The following is a 17,999-nucleotide window of genomic DNA, read 5'->3' as shown; positions in this document are numbered from 1 at the left end:
CCTACTGAAGACCAAGCCACTGGCTACCAAACTAGCTTCAAACATATGACCTGCAACTTCTTTTTTTTCTAGGATGTTTTTCAGGGAGAGGGTATCACAAGAGGTCAGACTCTCATATCTGTTGCCTTTGGCATATCCTTGGGACTCTAAATGACAGCTACTAGAACAAATGAAAAATAATTCTTGTCAAGGATAATGTAGGTATTTCAGGTTTTGCAACCAGAATAAGCCTTTATTTTGGATAATATGGGAAACTGACTAGAGCTGGTTAAGAATATAGATAAAGCTAATGAATTTGGTGTACAGTCTCCTGGAGTGGGTCACATTCATCTGCTGAGACAGCTTCAAAGGACTCAGTTGAGAGTATCTCCTAAAAAAGTGCAAAAAACCTACACTGGGAGCTGGGCCCAGGAAATCCCATTTGCAGAGATTCGAAAATCTTCAGCAAGCCAGAATACCAGGCAACATGCACACAACCTGCAAATCCTGGCAAACCTAATTAAAAAGCTGAGACAATTACTCAATGTGCACAAGTGAAATTGTTCATGCATCTCTTTCTTGCCCTTACTGCACATTATTCTAAATCAAAATTTATTACAAGTACTTAAGAATCTTTGGAAAACATAACTTTTTCCAGGTTCTAGATATAGGAATGTTCTGTTTTGACAACAGCATGCAGCCGCTATCCTGTAAGAGCCTGCAACTTCAATAAAGCCAGTCTTAACTACAGGTTTTGTGAGAAAGATATGAGCAATCAATAGGCCATCCTGCTTGCCTTCAACACCCTGAGGAATTAAATATGTCTGTTGCATAGTAGAATCTGAAAGATTCAGAAACAACCCAGAAGCAGGAAGCAGGCAAAACCTTAGTGTAGCTTTGTTGTAACAAAAACCTAGCACACCAACACCAAAGATCTAGAAATTATTGCTGTAGGATAATCGGATTGACCCTAGGATTTTTCCACCCTCAGTGTCCATCCTCCTTCTGTTGAGAAAAACAATGTTATAGTGGTGTTCTTTTTATAAGAAAAAAAAATATGTATTTAAAAAAACCAGCATTTGAAAACTAAAGAATGAAACAACAGCAAAAGAACTTTGCAAAATCTTTATAATCAGAATGCTACAGTTTGTGACACAAAATTTTCAAGACACCAGGAAAAACAGCAGCGAAACCAAAAGCTAAGTGTAAATTAAATAAAAATCAAGCATCCAACAACTAAAAAAGAAACAAATTTACCTTTAGAAATACTTTGACATTCCAAATTCACCAAGAACTGATAGAACTACTGCTGCAATTACACAAGTCAGACACTAAAATACATTTTTTGAAGCCACAGGGAAAAAAAAAAAAAAAAAATCACCAAGCTGTGTAGAGAAGAATAAATAAACATTTTTCCTCCACTCGTCCTAACTTGCAAACAATTTCTTCTTACCTGTTAGCAAAATGAATTGTGTCACTTGGTTACTTTGTACACAACAACGAAGTGTAACACTTTTCCTAAGATTTTTTTCTTTATTTCACCAGCTAATAGTAATTAACAAAACTGAGGATCCATTTATAATTAAGATCTTTCATGTAGGTCTCCTGGGAGGCACAGTCAGCAACTCAGAAGTGAAGTCAGGAAGGATGTCATTGCCCTTGGGTAGCCAACATTCATCACAGTGGGCAGCCTTTATTGTCCACCGTGCTATAATAGTTTCTCAGTAGGGAAGGCAGCATGTAGTAACATGATGACATGCAAGATAATGCCTAAAACCACAAAACTCTGTTTTAGAGAGAGATGGTTAGAAGTGAGTGTTTACAGCGGCAGTGGAAGGGAAGAAAGGCAGAATGACTTGGTTCTCTTTTTAGTCCTGAACACTGGTAAACATTTTTCATTCTGTATCATGTTCAGGGAACCAAAAGCAGTTTCTTTCCATTATGTGTTTTTTATTTGGTCATTACTTGCTTACCTCTCTTCTACAGTTCTCTCCTGAATTCTGCCATTTATCACATCTTATTTCCCCAAAACAGGAACTGGATATACCCAGGAAACACCTAGGTCTTTAACATATTGCAAACTGTTTCCCACTTCCTTATATGATAGGCAGATCAATCATCACTGTCACTGAATTTCTACTTTACTTATTTAAAATGGGTGGAGAATCTGAACTAGAGTCAATCATAGTCATTAAAGTTAGTTGAGAAAAAAGACAATGAAAAGGTTTACAGCCAGCAATTTCATACAGAAAAATGGGTCATTCAGATCCAAAGCTCTTCTATGAATAGTGGGCAGCAGCAGAGTATGTTAAGTCAAATTGGAACTGACCGCAAATTTTCCATCAGAGACACTAAGGCATTGTGCGTGTATGTGCACGCACACATGCATGTGTGTGAAAGAGGTAGTGGTTTGCAAGATGGTTGTTTTCCTATTTCTCATCAAATCTCTTTCAGATTACATTGAATCAGATTTTGAAACTCAGTTTACAGATTTGCTTCTAATTTTTCTAAGTAGTTCCACTCACTTCAATGGACTCAGTTGTTATTTAGTGTGAATTAAAATAGCAGCAGTTGGCATTCTACCACACTGAGTAAGGACAGATTCAGTGAAGGACTAAAACACCTGAAAGCAAGATCCAAAACACCTTCTTTGATGGTTTCACATCCAGAAGTCCCAGTCAGCTCTTCTAGTGAAGCAAGGCTACACTGCTGTCAGGAATGCAAGAGGCATGAAGCCAAGACAGCAAGTGGGTGGGAGACAGATGCTTCAGTTCCCTATAGAGCTACTCAATTATGCTTTACACAGTATCTGTCCACTAATTGCAAGAAACAGTAAGCCAGGACATGATGTGCTGCATGCCACCTTTGCAGTGGTGAAATGCTTCCCAATATCAGGGCATAGTCTTTTTCTTTGGGAAGACGCAGGAGTCCAGAAAGTATAAAGATATACAGCAGCTCCTGCAAGACTTTGGGAGACTTCACAAATCAATGAATAAAATCAATTAAAATCTGTTCAGATAAAGATGTTGCCTAGTCATCTGCTGTTTGGTCAGCCTCAGGTATACTTTTGGTTAAAAAAAAGCAAGTGTAAATGGATTACTGCTCTATTAGTGGTGGGAATTGGCTGCAGCCAGCACTTCTGAATAACACATACTGACTAGCTACCTGTTTCTGGATTTGACATTTTTAAATCATGAGGTGAAAAGGTCACATAAAAGGAAAACTACAGAGCAGCAGTTACATCCACAGTCACCATTACACTCTCACTCTGCAGCTACAACACACAGGATCAAGTGCCGATACCCTAAATGGGCATGAAATATGAAAAGCCCTCCAGGCACCCAACTTCCCATACAAAATGCAACAGGAATACCATCACTGCACTGACAGACTGAAGCACTGTTGACACAGGTACAGACAGGATTGACAGGGCATGAAACTAGGTCTAGGAAAATGCAGAAAGATGTAGTCTGTGAAATCTGGCCCTATTTTCTTGAAGAAATGGAAACTGTATTACCCAAGCTGTCACTTTTTTGATCAGCTTAATCTCAGAAAGAAAAAGGAGTACGAGCAAACTTCTGAGGATGAGAAGTCTCAGATATTCCCACTACACAACTTCTGTTTGGTGTTTTCTGTGTGAGAAAGGGAAGATACAAGCCACTGGATTGAAAAATATCATTGCTGTGGCACGTAAAATATTAATCATTTTAATTCTTTTCAAGTACCTTATTAGAAAACAAATCTACTTGATGTTGCTTCAGTCTTGCAGATGTTTTGCTTTCAAGCAATTATACTGTAGTCATATTGCCTCTCAAAACAGTTTCTAATGAGAAACCCAATTAACATTCAGCACTCTAAAGAGGTAGAATTTAAGAGTTTGGTGTTCGTCTTTTCTTAGCCAGCTAAATGATGAACACAATTTATTTTGCATAATAAAAACAAGAATAGAAATAGAAAGGGACAACAGGTCCAGCAGGGGAACCCTTAAATACAGCTTGTTATTAATCAATTTATTTCACACAGTGGTCTCTAAGCAGCACAAGTGTATGTGTACTGTGTGCCCATAAAAATAATAGGAGTCAAAAACTGGATGCTCTAATTCTTAAAGGATGTCGATCACTGAGGATTAAAAGCATTGCATAAGAACACTAAAACAGCACTAGGTCTTCAGCTGTGAGATAATGCAGTTATCTGAGAAATACATGGCAGAAGGATCTGGCTTGCATTTTTATTTGTGCAATTTAGGTAATGGGGAAAATGTATTATGCTCTTCTAAAGCTATAGTGATGAAGCACACCCACAATGAACAAGGTCAACAACCGTATCTGTTTACAAACAGTCAGATTATGAATCTGCTAACTTGCAATCCTGAAAGCTCCTTACCAAGTCAGATTAACGTGGAGTTTCTGTTTATCATCCTGACATAGCTGAAGAACCTCACATCCAAAGAATACAAACAGCTCCCTGCTTTCAACACTGTAAATTTCAGTAAAAGCTCTCTGCCTATTTCCTGAATTTACAGTAAAATGTGTACAATATTGCCAAACAAACTATATAGAAGTCACAACTCATCTATCCGGGTATATCAACTGCAATCTCATCTGTTGGCAAGATGGATTTCAAAAGGTTGAAAAGATAGTTATTATATTTTATCAATAACTTATACCTACAGCACATGTATGTATGCAAACCAGAATTAAAACCCCCTTTGTTCAGCAATGAATGAACTGAACAGAACCCTCATGTTTAAATGCTTAAATTTAGTGGGCACATACTCTACTTATGGGGTCTTACGGTGATTTTCATTTTAAGTGGCTCAGGACTAAGTATATGTAGCAAATCGTAGTGAGACAAGCATATTGCCTGGATTGCCCTATCTGTCACCCTACCGCAGGGTATTGCAATGGGCCTGCCCTTTTGGGAAGCAGTAACTCCTGTTTGGAAGCATATTTGCTTCCATCAGGAACCCCATTTTGCAGTGAATACTGTTTTTCACAACTCTGAATGTGGTATATAGAACTGACATCCTTCCTTTCACTAAGATTAAAATTAAAAGGGCAGAAGATGATTGAAATGAAACACTCAGTACCTATACATAAACAGAACTTGAGAAAAATGTTAGTTTACATATTTTTTTAATAAAATAAATATTAATTACTCTTTCTAAGCCCTTAGTCTACCCCTGAGTCAGAGAATGCAAACCAATATTGTTCAAGTCATGCTGGTTTGTGAACACACACACACACTCCCTACCTTGTCCCAAACAGGCAAGGTGGGGGCAGGGGGGAAGAAAAAATAATGAATTGCAGTACATATGAACCTTGGTTTTGGGTATGTTTAAAAAGATGAGCTACAGGAGAGCAAAATGGCCCAGATGGCAAGCAATGGGCACCTGCGTGCAACCTGCAACCATGGTGGCAGAAGCATGCTCTGGGTGCACATCTTCTCCCGGAGACCCCTGCTAGCAGGCATCCCTGCCAGAAATTACAGTCTCCCAAAAGGTGGGGTGGGGTGGGTGGACAAACTCTGAAAAATAGAAAGATTGCAGGAGCACACTGGATCATCTCCTATGAGACTGGGAGGAAAGAGGGCAAGTCACTCAGAGTATCAGATTTTGTCTCTGATTAGGCTTATCTTTATATCTGCTTTATTTTTATTCACTTCTATATGCCTATGACCTCACTATTGTATTTTGCAGCAGCCAAACGCAGGGAAAGGCTAGGGATAAGAAGAGATCATTCATTCTGCATAAATACTCTTACCTTACCTTTTATTTTTTTCTAAACTGTTTACAAACAAAAATAAAATCTAAAATTAAAAACTGCAACTCATGAAGCTGTCTCTAAGATGCTGCTGAGGAACTTCTCTTTTTGCCTTATCTCAAGCATGCATTTTTCCCTAGTTTTCTTCCCCATATGAAATTACGCTGCTGGGCTTTTTTGTTAATTAGAAAACAGGTCTCAAGACTAATCTAGCAACAACAGAAGAAACTATTCCCTCCAAGAATACTTCACACTGATCCTCTGTTATATGACAGAAATTTTAAATATTGGAAAACATTGCTCACAAAAGGCTGACTTTAAATTACCTACTTTCAAAGTCTGCATACGCAAGAGTGACACAATACTTCATCTGACAGTTAAACTGCAATTTTAAAAAAAAATTTAAACCTTCCCATTCATATTAAACTATAATTTTCGAGTAGTATGTGCAATAGCATCTAAAGAATTTGCAAGAAATCTAGGTCAAAGCAATTTTTTATTAGACCTTATGAAAGAAAAAAATGTTAAGAAAACAGATGACTCCACTGAAGATAAACATGTTTGAGAGAGAGCCAAAGTCACAGACATGCTCAAGACACAGCATATATCAAATAGGACACAAAATGCTCTGAAAGTATATGGCCGTATCTAAATATACTAAGAAAGATTTCCACGGAAGTCACTCTTTATTTAACATACCACTGGTCAAATCAGTCCCACTCCAAAACAAATAACTTAAAAACAAGCTGCACCAGAATAACATTTTGGATTAATACCTTCTCCAGATGGAGTTTTCAACTTAATGAATAACAAGTAGCATGAAATCTTGCAGCCAAAATTATACCCACTCAAGTCTGAACAGAGGAAGAAGCACAGAGATGAACAGAACCCTTAAGGCTGCACTAACCACCCTAAACACTTGCTCCTCCTAAAACATTCTTCATCCTAAGTACTTGGAAGGACATGGTGTAACAAATGACTCAAGATACTAACATCAGCCCATTCACTGAAAAACAGACTACAGAACTCCTAAAGAAATGTGGTATCACAAGGCCAGAGCTGGATCATAAAAACCTACCAAACTTCCTAACAAAAGCCTGTAAAATCAGTTCAGCACTTATCCTGTACATAGAAATTCATTTCACTCAAAGAGAAAAAGCAGACCATTTTCACAGAAGGTAGCTTGACTCATAAAACTGATGTCATATAAAACTGATGTCATAAAGTCATGCTCAAGAAAAAATTAAACTGTGAAGCCAATTAAAATTCACCACTTCAGTAATGAAACAGCACGCAGGTTTACTTTGTCAAATGAGACTGTAGAAAAAATATGAACCACACTGACAAGGAAGTAATTGAGGTAGAACTACAGCACTTCCAAAGGGAGGCATCAGATTCACATTTCAGAACTCAGGAAATAAGAAGAACACAACTGAAAAAATTCAAAAGCAGGCTACATCAATTCAAAAAAGATCAATGTCAAATGTCTCATTGGAGAAATGTTGTTAGCATGCTTCTAGCATCTATCAATTTGGGGGCCAAACACCTAAGAATGACTCTTTGCTTTTAATTTTCCTATAACATGTACATAAACAAAAAAGAAGTTACAGTGATAGAATTGAGTTACCTGTACTGACACGTACAAAACATGAAAACAAAAGTTGCCATTTTCAAACTTAGACTGAAAAATTAAGACACTGTCCTGGTTTTAGCTAGGACAGAGTTAATTTTCTTTCTAGTAGCTGGTATAGTGTTATGTTTTGGATTTAGTATGAGAAGAATGTTGATAACACATTGATGTTTTCAGTTGTTGCTGAGTAACATTTAGTCTAAATTCAAGGATTTTTCCGCTTCTGATGCCCAGCCAGCAAGAAGGCTGGAGGGGAACAAGAAGCTGGGAGGGGACACAGCCAGGGCAGCTGACCCAAACTGGCCAAAAGGGTATTCCAGACCATGTGACCTCATGCCCAGTACATAAACTGGGAGGAGTTGGCCAGGGAGGGGTGCGGATCACTGCTCAGGAACTAACAGGGCATCGGTCAGCAAGTGGTGAGCAATGGCATTGTGCATCACTTGTTTTGTATATTCCAATTCTATTATTATTATTAGTGTTATTTTAATACTGTTATTATCATTATTAGTTTCTTCCTTTCTGTTCTATTAAACTGTTCTTGTCTCAACCCACGAGTTTTACCTTTTTCCTTCCAATTCTCTCCCCCATCCCACTGGGTGGGGGGAAAGTGAGCAAGTGGCTGCGTGGAGCTTAGTTGCTGGCTGGGGTTAAACCACAATAGACACTGAGAGTATTTGTGAAAGCTGATTTTAAGAAAATAAGGTAATATGTCAAGTGGCTACTTCTCATCCATGGATAGAAAGACAAATAGAGAGACACCTTCATAGGGCAATTCAAGAGCAGAGATCTAATTTAGCTATCAGCTAGCTAATGCAGCAATTAAATGATGGATCCTCGTGTATACTGTGCTCTGGCGTGCAACTTTCTGTCTGATTTCAACAGCCCTAAACACACACAGGTCTTACTGGCTTCGGTAAAGGTCAAAGTACTTTTGAACTTCCAAAAAATCAGTAGGAATTTAGCATTGTAGAAAATGAAGCGTAACAACGACTAAATTCAATTCCACTTAGGAATAGCTTCACCCCCAAGATCTACAACTGCAAAAAAGTATCAGCACAGACTCTCTATGCTGCTTTGGCCTTAGCATTGCAAGAGAGTAGCCAAAAATATGAATCTTTTATTGTGACATTTCTTTTGTTTTCTGTTTTCTGGCTAATTACATATTTAGGCATAAAACAGGAGCTAGAAGCACCATACATACTCTTAAGCCATTATGTTTTGCTTTTATCGCTATGGATGCTACAAAAAAATAGGGTTTTCTTATTTTGAAGATAATTTATGCCATGATACTTAAATTTTCTTAAAGCCCTAGTTTCTATCTGGTGAAGCTTTAAGTCCATTAAAAATTCAAAAGAGAAATAGTCTAATTCTTTTGATTTTTCAGAAAAGCTTGAAACTATGAATTCTTACTATTGCTTTCTGAACCTCACTATACTTTACTAATCATGTTTTTTGAGAACAATCCTTAAAAACTACTTGGGACTGAAAACAGCATGGAAACAGAGAAGGGAATGAAATAAACTTTGATGGATTCAGAGGCATTTGCGTTATAAAATTAAAGTGCAAGAAGTGCTGAATGACAGCAAATGGTAATTGAAAAGACAGATCTGAGAGAGAGAAACCTCATGGGAAAACATAATGAAAATGGCAAGTACTTCAATTTTAAGATGGATCTGGGATTGTCTATTCGTGAGTGTTGATAATACCCTAAAATCAACAAGAAGGAAGTTGTGAAACATATGGTGCCTGTATTCGAGCCTCCATTTGCAGAGTTTTAAGGTTTATAAATCCTCACATGGGACATTTCAGCTACAATAAAGAAGAACAAAACTGGACCTAATTATGCCTTTATTAACAAAGTCAATTATACAGTTAATCTTTTTCTAATTAAAACTTAGAACTGGTTTAACATTTTTCCTCACTTTTTTTTTCCTAAGAAACATGTATTTAGTTGCTTCTTCATGTTCTAACTTTTTTTGCAAGTCATTATTAATATTGAAATTAAAATAATTGTATTTCTATATGAAAAACATCCAAAAAGATCAAATAATTCCTTATTTTTTGTTACTAAATTCAACTCTCTATATAATGATATCAATAATAACAGTGCTGCTTGCTCAAGTGCGACTAAAATGACACTGGACATTCAGTCCACCATTTAGAAATCTGATTTTTAGGATTACAAGAGTAGAATTGAAATCAGGATTGAACAAAGACATCACTTATTTCCTACTTGTCCATTTCCACTTAAATAGCAGCTTAAAAATCCTTAATTATTCATTCCAAACTAGGAGAGATCATATCTTTTTTTTTCCCCACTTTGGTACAAAACTTTTTGACAGATCACTCAATGAATGTCAGAAACCTGCCTGCTTTATGTGGCTGTTCTCAGCAGGTTAAAACAGGAGGTGACCAGTACGGGAACCCCCTAGATCTCATTAGCTGAGGAGGAAAGGAGTGGTGGAAGCCCAGAGGAGAGCCTGCCCACACGTGCTTCATCCTCAAGCTTAGCACCAGTTCTTTTTTTAGCCAGAAGGGGCTTATCTTATTACCCTTCTTAGCTGTGATCTCCACATAGAACCAGAGAACATCATCATCCCAGGAAGTACAGGCAGCACACAGGGAACAGGCAGTTCAGACACTCTCTTGTGCCTCTCAAATGCCTAACAGGACCCTGTTGTTACAGTTCGTCTTTGTGCATCCCGTTAATGTAAAATCATACTGCTTCCTTTCTCTTAATTCAGGTAAAATTGATACAGTGTAATAATTAACCCCACACCTACATTTTTTAAAAACCCATACTGCTTTGTTGAACTACAGTTACAAGTCACTTGGTTTTCTGCCTGGCAGGATGCACGCACTAGTTTTTCACCATCATCTGATGCATAATTCAAGGTTTCTACATTTGTGCATAAATAGTTTCAGGTTATCACACCATAACCATTACAAGCAGTTTCCACATAATCTCAGACTGTCTGCATTATGCATTTTTCCCCACAATATTCAACTGTGACACCTGCAAAGTGATTCAGGGCATAAGAGGAGTGAGAGTGGCAGAGTATGTTCTTACCAAAATGACAACTTCACCACCATCCCAACAGATATATGAGGGCACAAATTACCTTTAGCACACTACGAGTGCAAGCACATATAGGGATGCTCGAGAACAACAGAGCCCTCTGACAGAAACAGAACACCAGCACATAATTGAAATAAAATTTCAACATTTGTCAGAGGTTATTTAAATAACATTGGTGCAGCCTTACAAATTCTCTATTCATGTAGAAAACTCACTACCACTACTACAGCCTCGTAAGAGATGCAGTTGCTTGCACCAATATAATTACAATAGCTTCTGAGTCACAGAGGAAAATCTGGCCCATGCTGATGCATGATGCAGAGCATCTATAAAAATGACTGCTGATGGCATTAAGTAAAAACTATGACCATAGAATTGGAAATGTTATTATTGTCTCCATAATACTAAATTTATCCTTTGTATTACAAATATAGGGAAGTGAAAAAAATGAACACCTTAAAAAGATAATAAGCAATGCAACAACAAAAGATTCTACTGTCTACTCATTATTTTTATTCAGGTTGCTCAGTATATGAGCCAATATCAACCAAAAGGTTTGAACTGTGAACTGCAACGTTTCAAGGTCATTCCTTTCCAAACATGAACAGGATTATAGCAGGAATTAAATTAATTGGAAGAGAATGAAGGGGTTTTTTTTGCTCTGTTCCTGTAATCTGTTTATTTTACTGGCAAGCACAGTAGAGCTACTTGAAATTTGCAAAACAAAGGAGTAACACAAAATACTATTGTGTAAAAACTTAATTTATGCAAGTTATTTTTCTCCCCACATCTGGCTTGACACCCTGCACAGAACGAACATGAGACATTTGTTCCTATCTATCCTGCAATTAAAGTACTCAAAGACTTGTATCACAGAGCCAGTTGTCTCTTCCAGTGTCCTCTGACTGCTCCACTCACAGCAATACATTTGCACCCCTTCCATCCATTGTGGTGAACAGCGTTTAGGTACCAGCCACATGTAAAAAAAAAAAGTCATAAAATCAGTGGTGCTGCACCAGAAAAAGCCTTATGTGCTTTTAAAACTGATTAAGAAAAAAAATACAAATTCATACCTTCCATAGCATGCATGTCCAGTCCATGGCAGCTTAGTACCACATTACTAACTGGCCAGAAGGAAGAAGACAAAAAATACATATGGACTTAATTTTATTAAATATAAACATGTAATGTTTGCTTCCCTATTGATGAACAGAAGGTAGGAACATTCTCCACACATGGCTCAAAGCTGTTAGCAATACACTATCTGACCCTTCACTAACACATGGGAAGAACCTATCTTTCACCACCTGTTGATTTGTAGAGCTGATTAAGGGAAAATTATCCAGCATTTTCCATATGTTAAAATGAAGTCAGCCAAAGTCTGTCTCCCATGGCTCTGTTCTAGACTCTAGACCCTGCTGAAGAAGCTCTTTAAGGGAAGGGTTAAATTTCTTTGTTTCAACGAGGAAGTACTGTTGTTCTGTACTGTTTTATTAGGTTACGTCAAATTCATGGTAAAGCATTCTAGCATTAGCATCTGTTAGTAGGAAAGGATCAGAACTAGAACATCCAAACACAAATAACTTGCACAAGGAGGAAAAAACACAAGCTCAGGCATGAATTTCAATGTGGTAGTACTCTGTAACAGACTAAGCCACAGTCTCTGTAATCTCCTGTCCCAAGCTCTATTGGATAATACCTTAATTTAAACTTGGAATTAAATGTTGTTCTTGTAGTTCACCTTTAACCAACTGTACCCAAGTCATGCTTTATGTGACTGGGGTCACAGATTACTACATTTTTTAAAGCATTCTCCCAGTGGTCTCACATAAACTACTTTTTTGCATCAGCATTTTTTACAAAAAAAAAGTGTAAAAATTAGTGTGGCCTATTAGCAATACTAAAATTACACCCATAATGACTAAATATTCAAGAAAAGCAGAGCATGCAGAGGCAAGCTAGATGATTTAGTTGGGGGTGTGGGGGGGAAGAAGTTTTGAGCCAAATGGTCACCTCAGATCCTTTGCTGGGATTCATAATTAGGAGTCATGCACTCTTACAAATACATGAACTCATTATTGCGTTGTATAAACACAAATGCTCATTTGCACAGAGTAAAACTTTTTGTTCAAAGTTATGTACATATTTTACGGATCTATAAAAGTATCTTCTCTTCAACATCAAGAGCCTAGCTGAGACAATATCAAAACAAAAGTAACACAAAAGATTATACTTAAAAAAAAGAACAGGAACTTTATCTAAACATCATACGCTAAGGAATGATCAGTACAGTATGATAGTAGTCTTGTCTTAGCTATCATGATCTATCAGCCAAATGAAGAAGACTTTCTTGCATTCCTCCTAACTGCTTTTGCACAGCTCAATAGCTGTGTTTGGAGGAAGCATCTTAGAGGCTTATAGTTTGAAGTCCTTCAGGAATAATGTTGCATTTCTCACCCAAGATCGAGAAGTGGATGATTAGTTTGTTTTCTTTGGAGAAAATACTACCATTTTATCTTTCTTTACCTGCTAGAGAGGTATGGTTAACAATGCACCAAGAACAGACTGGAATATGTAATAAGATTGTCATTCAAGTTAATCGGTTACACGTGTCTTAAGCATAAACAAATTTGCAGGCTTCAGATGTGCTGCAGCTCAGAGGTAGCCATAATCGTTAATTTATCACAATTCAATTTTTATTAAATAGAATAGGAATCTTCCTAAACAAGGACACATGACAAAACACTAGTGGTTTAAAATTGCATCAGTCCAGAACTCCAAACAAACTTGAGTAATTTAATCCTGGCATGGAAACTGAATGCTTGACGCACTGAAATTTGTGTAGTGCCACTGTGTAAGCACTGTGGTATAAAATGTCAGGTATAAGCATCTGGAAAACTACAAGCTCCTTATACCAGCTTCACACCATCTCAGTCTGTATTTCTGTAGATTGGCACAATCCATATTAATTTACCCATCAAAAAGCCATTATTGTCACTTTTTTCCAGACTATTCTTTAAAATCCTTCTAATAATCTTGCACTTACATGAAGTGACTTAACTCATATGCATTAAAGCACATTGGTGACTGCTTTTGCCCTCACACAGGTATAAATCTGGCTCATTTTGTCAAACATGAATTAATTCACCTTGAAAATATTTACAGATCTTTGGGAAAAAAGAGAGTGCTTGTCATAGGAAGTTACTTAAAGCCAACCCCTCCTATTATCTAAAGATCTACTGGTTTACATAGAGGCGTGCATTTGGAAAACTAAAAACATAAAAATGACCTACAACATGATTGGGTATTACAAGGAAGGGGAATAAATACAGGAATTGGAAAAAAAAAAAAATCTTTTTTTTTCATTTTTATTCTTCCTCCTCTTGGATTGAGTCAGCAAGAGACAGGTACTTTTGCCATAGTGAGTTGTAATTAAAATAACTGGAAAGGAAAATTAGAAAGCAGGAAGCAATTAGCAGTTACAAGAATTTAGAAGAGATGACAGGGATCTTTTGCATGTTTCATGCAGACAGAATGATTTCCTCCCTATCAATGCCAGCTTTCAGATTTCCTCAAGATTTCAGTTATTTCAGCTGAAGAAGGCCCCGTGGGTTCCAACCAGTGGTCTCTTATGTTTCCCAAAGGAGGTCACACAGGGTGACATGCAGTTCTTCCTTTGGGGAATTCATTTCTACTGCCCATTGCCACGTCATCTTACAAAACCTCTGCCTTTGGGTATACCCAAGAAACAAAAGTGGTTAGAAGTAACTCAGGGCATAAAAAGGGATTGGAAAGACCTGTGATAAGTTTGCATTCTGCCTGTGCTACAGTTTTAGGACGTCTCATATAGGACCCTGAAAACTGGGGAAAATAGAAGGTAGAGGAATTTGGGGAAAATACATATGGGGAAGTAAGAGTATCTTTTCTGGGTATTTCTCAGTATGACTGTATGTTTGCAATGCCTCCCCTTTAAAGCTTCAGTGAGGTCAAGCCTTATCTCTAGGTACAACCTAAGCCTCGCTCAAAACTTACTGCAACACTGGCTAAGAGCAACATTAGGAGATGGTGACAGAACTACAGTGAGACAATTTGGTGTTCACTGTGCCATGTTCCTGTGCCAAACTAGATATGCAGATATCCTGTGATTACATTTCATCACCACATCACTCTCCTTCCAAACACTGTGAACTCCATCCAGCCACGCAGCTTCTCCACCAGCGCAACTCGATCCACTGCCACCATCACTAGGTTCACCCATTTTGCAGACTGTTGCTAGTGTTGCTGGATACAACATATGTATGTATTAGTCTTCCAGCAGACATGTAACATAATTTTGACACATAGAGCCAAATTTCCCTTATGGAGTGTAAGGAAAAGCACCACACCAAAATCAAGACCACTTGTATCTTAATTCAGTCTCGCTTGCTCCCATCTTTATTTACCTACTCTCCGTTATTTATATGCAGCAATGATTATGAGGACTGTTACATAGATCTCTTCTCCCATGGTCCCATTACCACTACAAGGAGCTTTTTTCCCCTTCAAAGACATCCTAATTCAGAAGGCTGGTTGCAGTTTGATGAGGACTTCAGTAGGTACCAACCCCTCATATACTGTGGCTGCTATTTTCACAATGTTAAGAACCACAGGTCACCAAGTGTCTAAACAATATTCTCAAAGAGGATGCATAAACTGCTTCATACAGTTTTCAGCTATGTATTCACATAGCATTTCTTTCCACCAAGACTGCTTCAACGCTCAGAGAACAGGAAGGACACTATTTACTGAGTAAGCAGTTAAGGTATCCAGTGTCTAGTCTGATCACAGTTGTTCAGTCCATAGCCTTACGGTACTCTGCTTAAGCTCTGCTTGGATGCCGTAAGTATTAATTGCCTCATGAGCCTCTCCAAGGTGATCATCACTACAGTATTAGAGTACTTCACCAACATTAACAAACTTATCTTCTCACATCATGCTATGTTGTGCAGCTAGTATTATCTTCCTTTTACAGATACAGACTTGAAGTATAGAGACTAAAGTTAAATGGAAAAGTCTTCATTTACTTTGGATATCCGGGCAGCTTCAGCTCTAATATTTTAAGTCCACAAGGGTCAAAAATACAAGTTTACAATAATAAATAAGAGGAAGAGGTAAGAGGCTGTGAGGAGGTAGAATAATGAGGTAAAATAGCCTCAGGCTTGCTGAATTACAACAGGACAGGAAGAATTGGAAACTTTGGATTCCTTCTGGACTCTGTAAAGCCCTTGCAAGACATGCACTTGCATGTCTTCCCAGTTGCCTGGTGCCATTCTCATCTTCCCTCAGCTTTACCCCATCACTATCACCACCCTGCGACAACCTCATCCAACCAACACTAAGATTTTGTCCAGGCAACTCATCCAAGTCCTAATCTGATCCAAAGCCAAGACCTTCTCTCTGACGGTCCCCAGCTCCAAGGACAGCTTTTTTGCTTCAGCATTTTTGTCAGAATGCTTGTCATAAGGTTACCTGAACTCCAGGGACAACCCAGTGCTTCAATGCTTTAAAGACGTTAAGAACACAAACAACAAAGAAACTTCAGGACACACTTTAGTGGGTGTCCTGGTTTCAGCTGGGATAGAGTTAACTGTCTTCCTAGTAGCTGGTACAGTGCTATGTTTTGAGTTCAGTATGAGAAGAATGTTGATAACACTGATGTCTTCAGTTGTTGCTCAGTAGTGTTTAGACTAATGTCAAGGATTTCTCAGCTTCTCATGCCCAGCCAGCGAGAAAGCTTGGAGGGGCACAAGAAGTTGGCACAGGACACAGCCAGGGCACCTGACCCAAACTGGCCAACGGTGTATTCCATACCATGGGACGTCCCATCTAGTATAGGAACGGGGAAGTGGGGGCAGGGTTTCGCCGCTTGGGGGACTGGCTGGGTGTCGGTCGGCGGGTGGTGAGCAATTGCACTGCGCATCATTTGTACATTCCAATCCTTTCATTATTGCTGTTGTCATTTTATTAGTGTTATCATTATCATTATTAGCTTCTTCTTTTCTGTTCTATTAAACCGTTCTTATCTCAACCCACGGGTTTTGCTTCTTTTCCTGATTTTCTTCCCCATCCCACTGGGTGGGGGGGAGTGAGTGAGCGGCTGCGTGGTGTTTAGTTGCTGGCTGGGGTTAAACCACGACAGTGGGCATGGTAGTGTTGGGTTGACAGTTGGACTCGATGATCTTAAAGGTCTTTTCCAACCTAAATGATTCTATGATTCTATGAACATAGCCAAAATTTCACTTTTTTTCCCAATCACCACTGCCATAGAGAAGAACTGCAGAAAAGAGCAAATGCTGGATAAGTCCTGCTTGACACTGTTGTCTTAGATGTGAGTACTTGCACTCAGCTGAAAAAGTTGTGCCCTCTGGGACCCCTAAACACAGGGATACTTTGAATGGAAAGCCATGCCTGGAGGTAGATGCTCAGATGCAAAGCAGCACAGCAAGACTTTACACCCAACACTTCAGGTACAGTCTGCAGATAAAGTAAGAGCAAGGCTACACTGGGAAAGTACGTAAAGCAGCTATTTGGGCAGGGACACCTGAGAAAAATCTTATATTCACATCCTCAAATTTGATAATCTGTATTAACAAATTAATTTGAAGAAAACATAAAACACACATTTTAATTCTGTAAAAACTGCTGATTGTGCATAGGCCTCTAAAACAAGTAAATACACACACGTTCCACTGTAGGAGCTTACAGTGGGGATACACAACATACAGGAAGACACTGGGAAGTAGTAAACAGAAAAACCAATTGAGCAGTGAAGCTTTAATAAATGTTAGTTCCACTTCAAAACTTTCCTTATAATTTCTTACACATACCTATTCCACTGGTTCCATTTTAGAGGTGTCTAAGTCGTTCACTGCTTCAGGTGAAACTTCTCAGTGGAGCATAAACTCAGGTTATAAGCTTTCAGGTGAGATAGACCTTAGTGAAAAAAATAAGGGGGGAAAAAAAAAAAAGAGGTATGACAGTTTGCATATGGAAAAGAGTTTCACAGTCAAGTGTTCCACACAGACCAGCTACTTCCTGCTACTATCATCCTTTCTGACATATGGAAAATGCATGCAAAGAAAGACACAATTTATTTTTGCCATGGTGATATACTGATGGCAACAGAAAGTATGAGTGGGACTTCTATCAGTGGTTTAGGTCCACACTTAAAATTAATGCAATTCTTTGAAAAATATTCAAGCAGGAAGTACCACAAGGGTCTTGAGGTTTCATCTAGAAGCGAGATTGACTACTAATGAATTAGCATTAGTCCTATGGCCATAACATTTCACTGCAGGTAGTGTTCATACTAGCTCTAAAAAAAAAAAAAAAGTCATCATAATCCCAAAGAAAATTATTGAAAACCCACAGAGACTAATGATAAGATTCCAAAGGAGAATTAAAGCTAGAAGAAACAAATATATTTTGTTTCCCATTGCATCCGTTTTCCTTGCTATTGCTGTTTGTAGTCCTGGATAAGAGCTGTTTCCTTCCCTAAACGGGATTT

General features: G+C 38.2%; 1 protein-coding gene across 5 annotated transcripts in view; it reads right to left on the bottom strand.

Annotated features, from left to right (window-relative positions):
* The window catches only part of OXR1 (oxidation resistance 1), a 305,008-nt gene that overhangs the window by 279,835 nt on the left and 7,174 nt on the right, over positions 1 to 17,999 (bottom strand). For 3 of the 5 annotated variants that reach the window (XM_052786766.1, XM_052786771.1, XM_052786774.1), the window contains exon 1: positions 11,527 to 11,557. The exons of 1 other annotated variant lie outside the window; for it this stretch is intronic. In XM_052786766.1, coding sequence (XP_052642726.1) covers positions 11,527 to 11,542 — 16 coding nt within the window. In that variant the 5' untranslated portion in view covers positions 11,543 to 11,557. Of the gene's footprint in view, positions 1 to 11,526; positions 11,558 to 17,319; positions 17,418 to 17,999 lie in introns of those variants that run through there. One more of the 5 variants, XM_052786769.1, reaches the window with a different exon arrangement.

The sequence above is a fragment of the Harpia harpyja genome, chromosome 5, assembly GCF_026419915.1.
Source record: "Harpia harpyja isolate bHarHar1 chromosome 5, bHarHar1 primary haplotype, whole genome shotgun sequence".
Taxonomy (NCBI): domain Eukaryota; kingdom Metazoa; phylum Chordata; class Aves; order Accipitriformes; family Accipitridae; genus Harpia; species Harpia harpyja.
The sequence above is the reverse complement of the archived record's forward strand: the minus strand, read 5'-3'. Positions and strand labels throughout refer to the sequence as shown.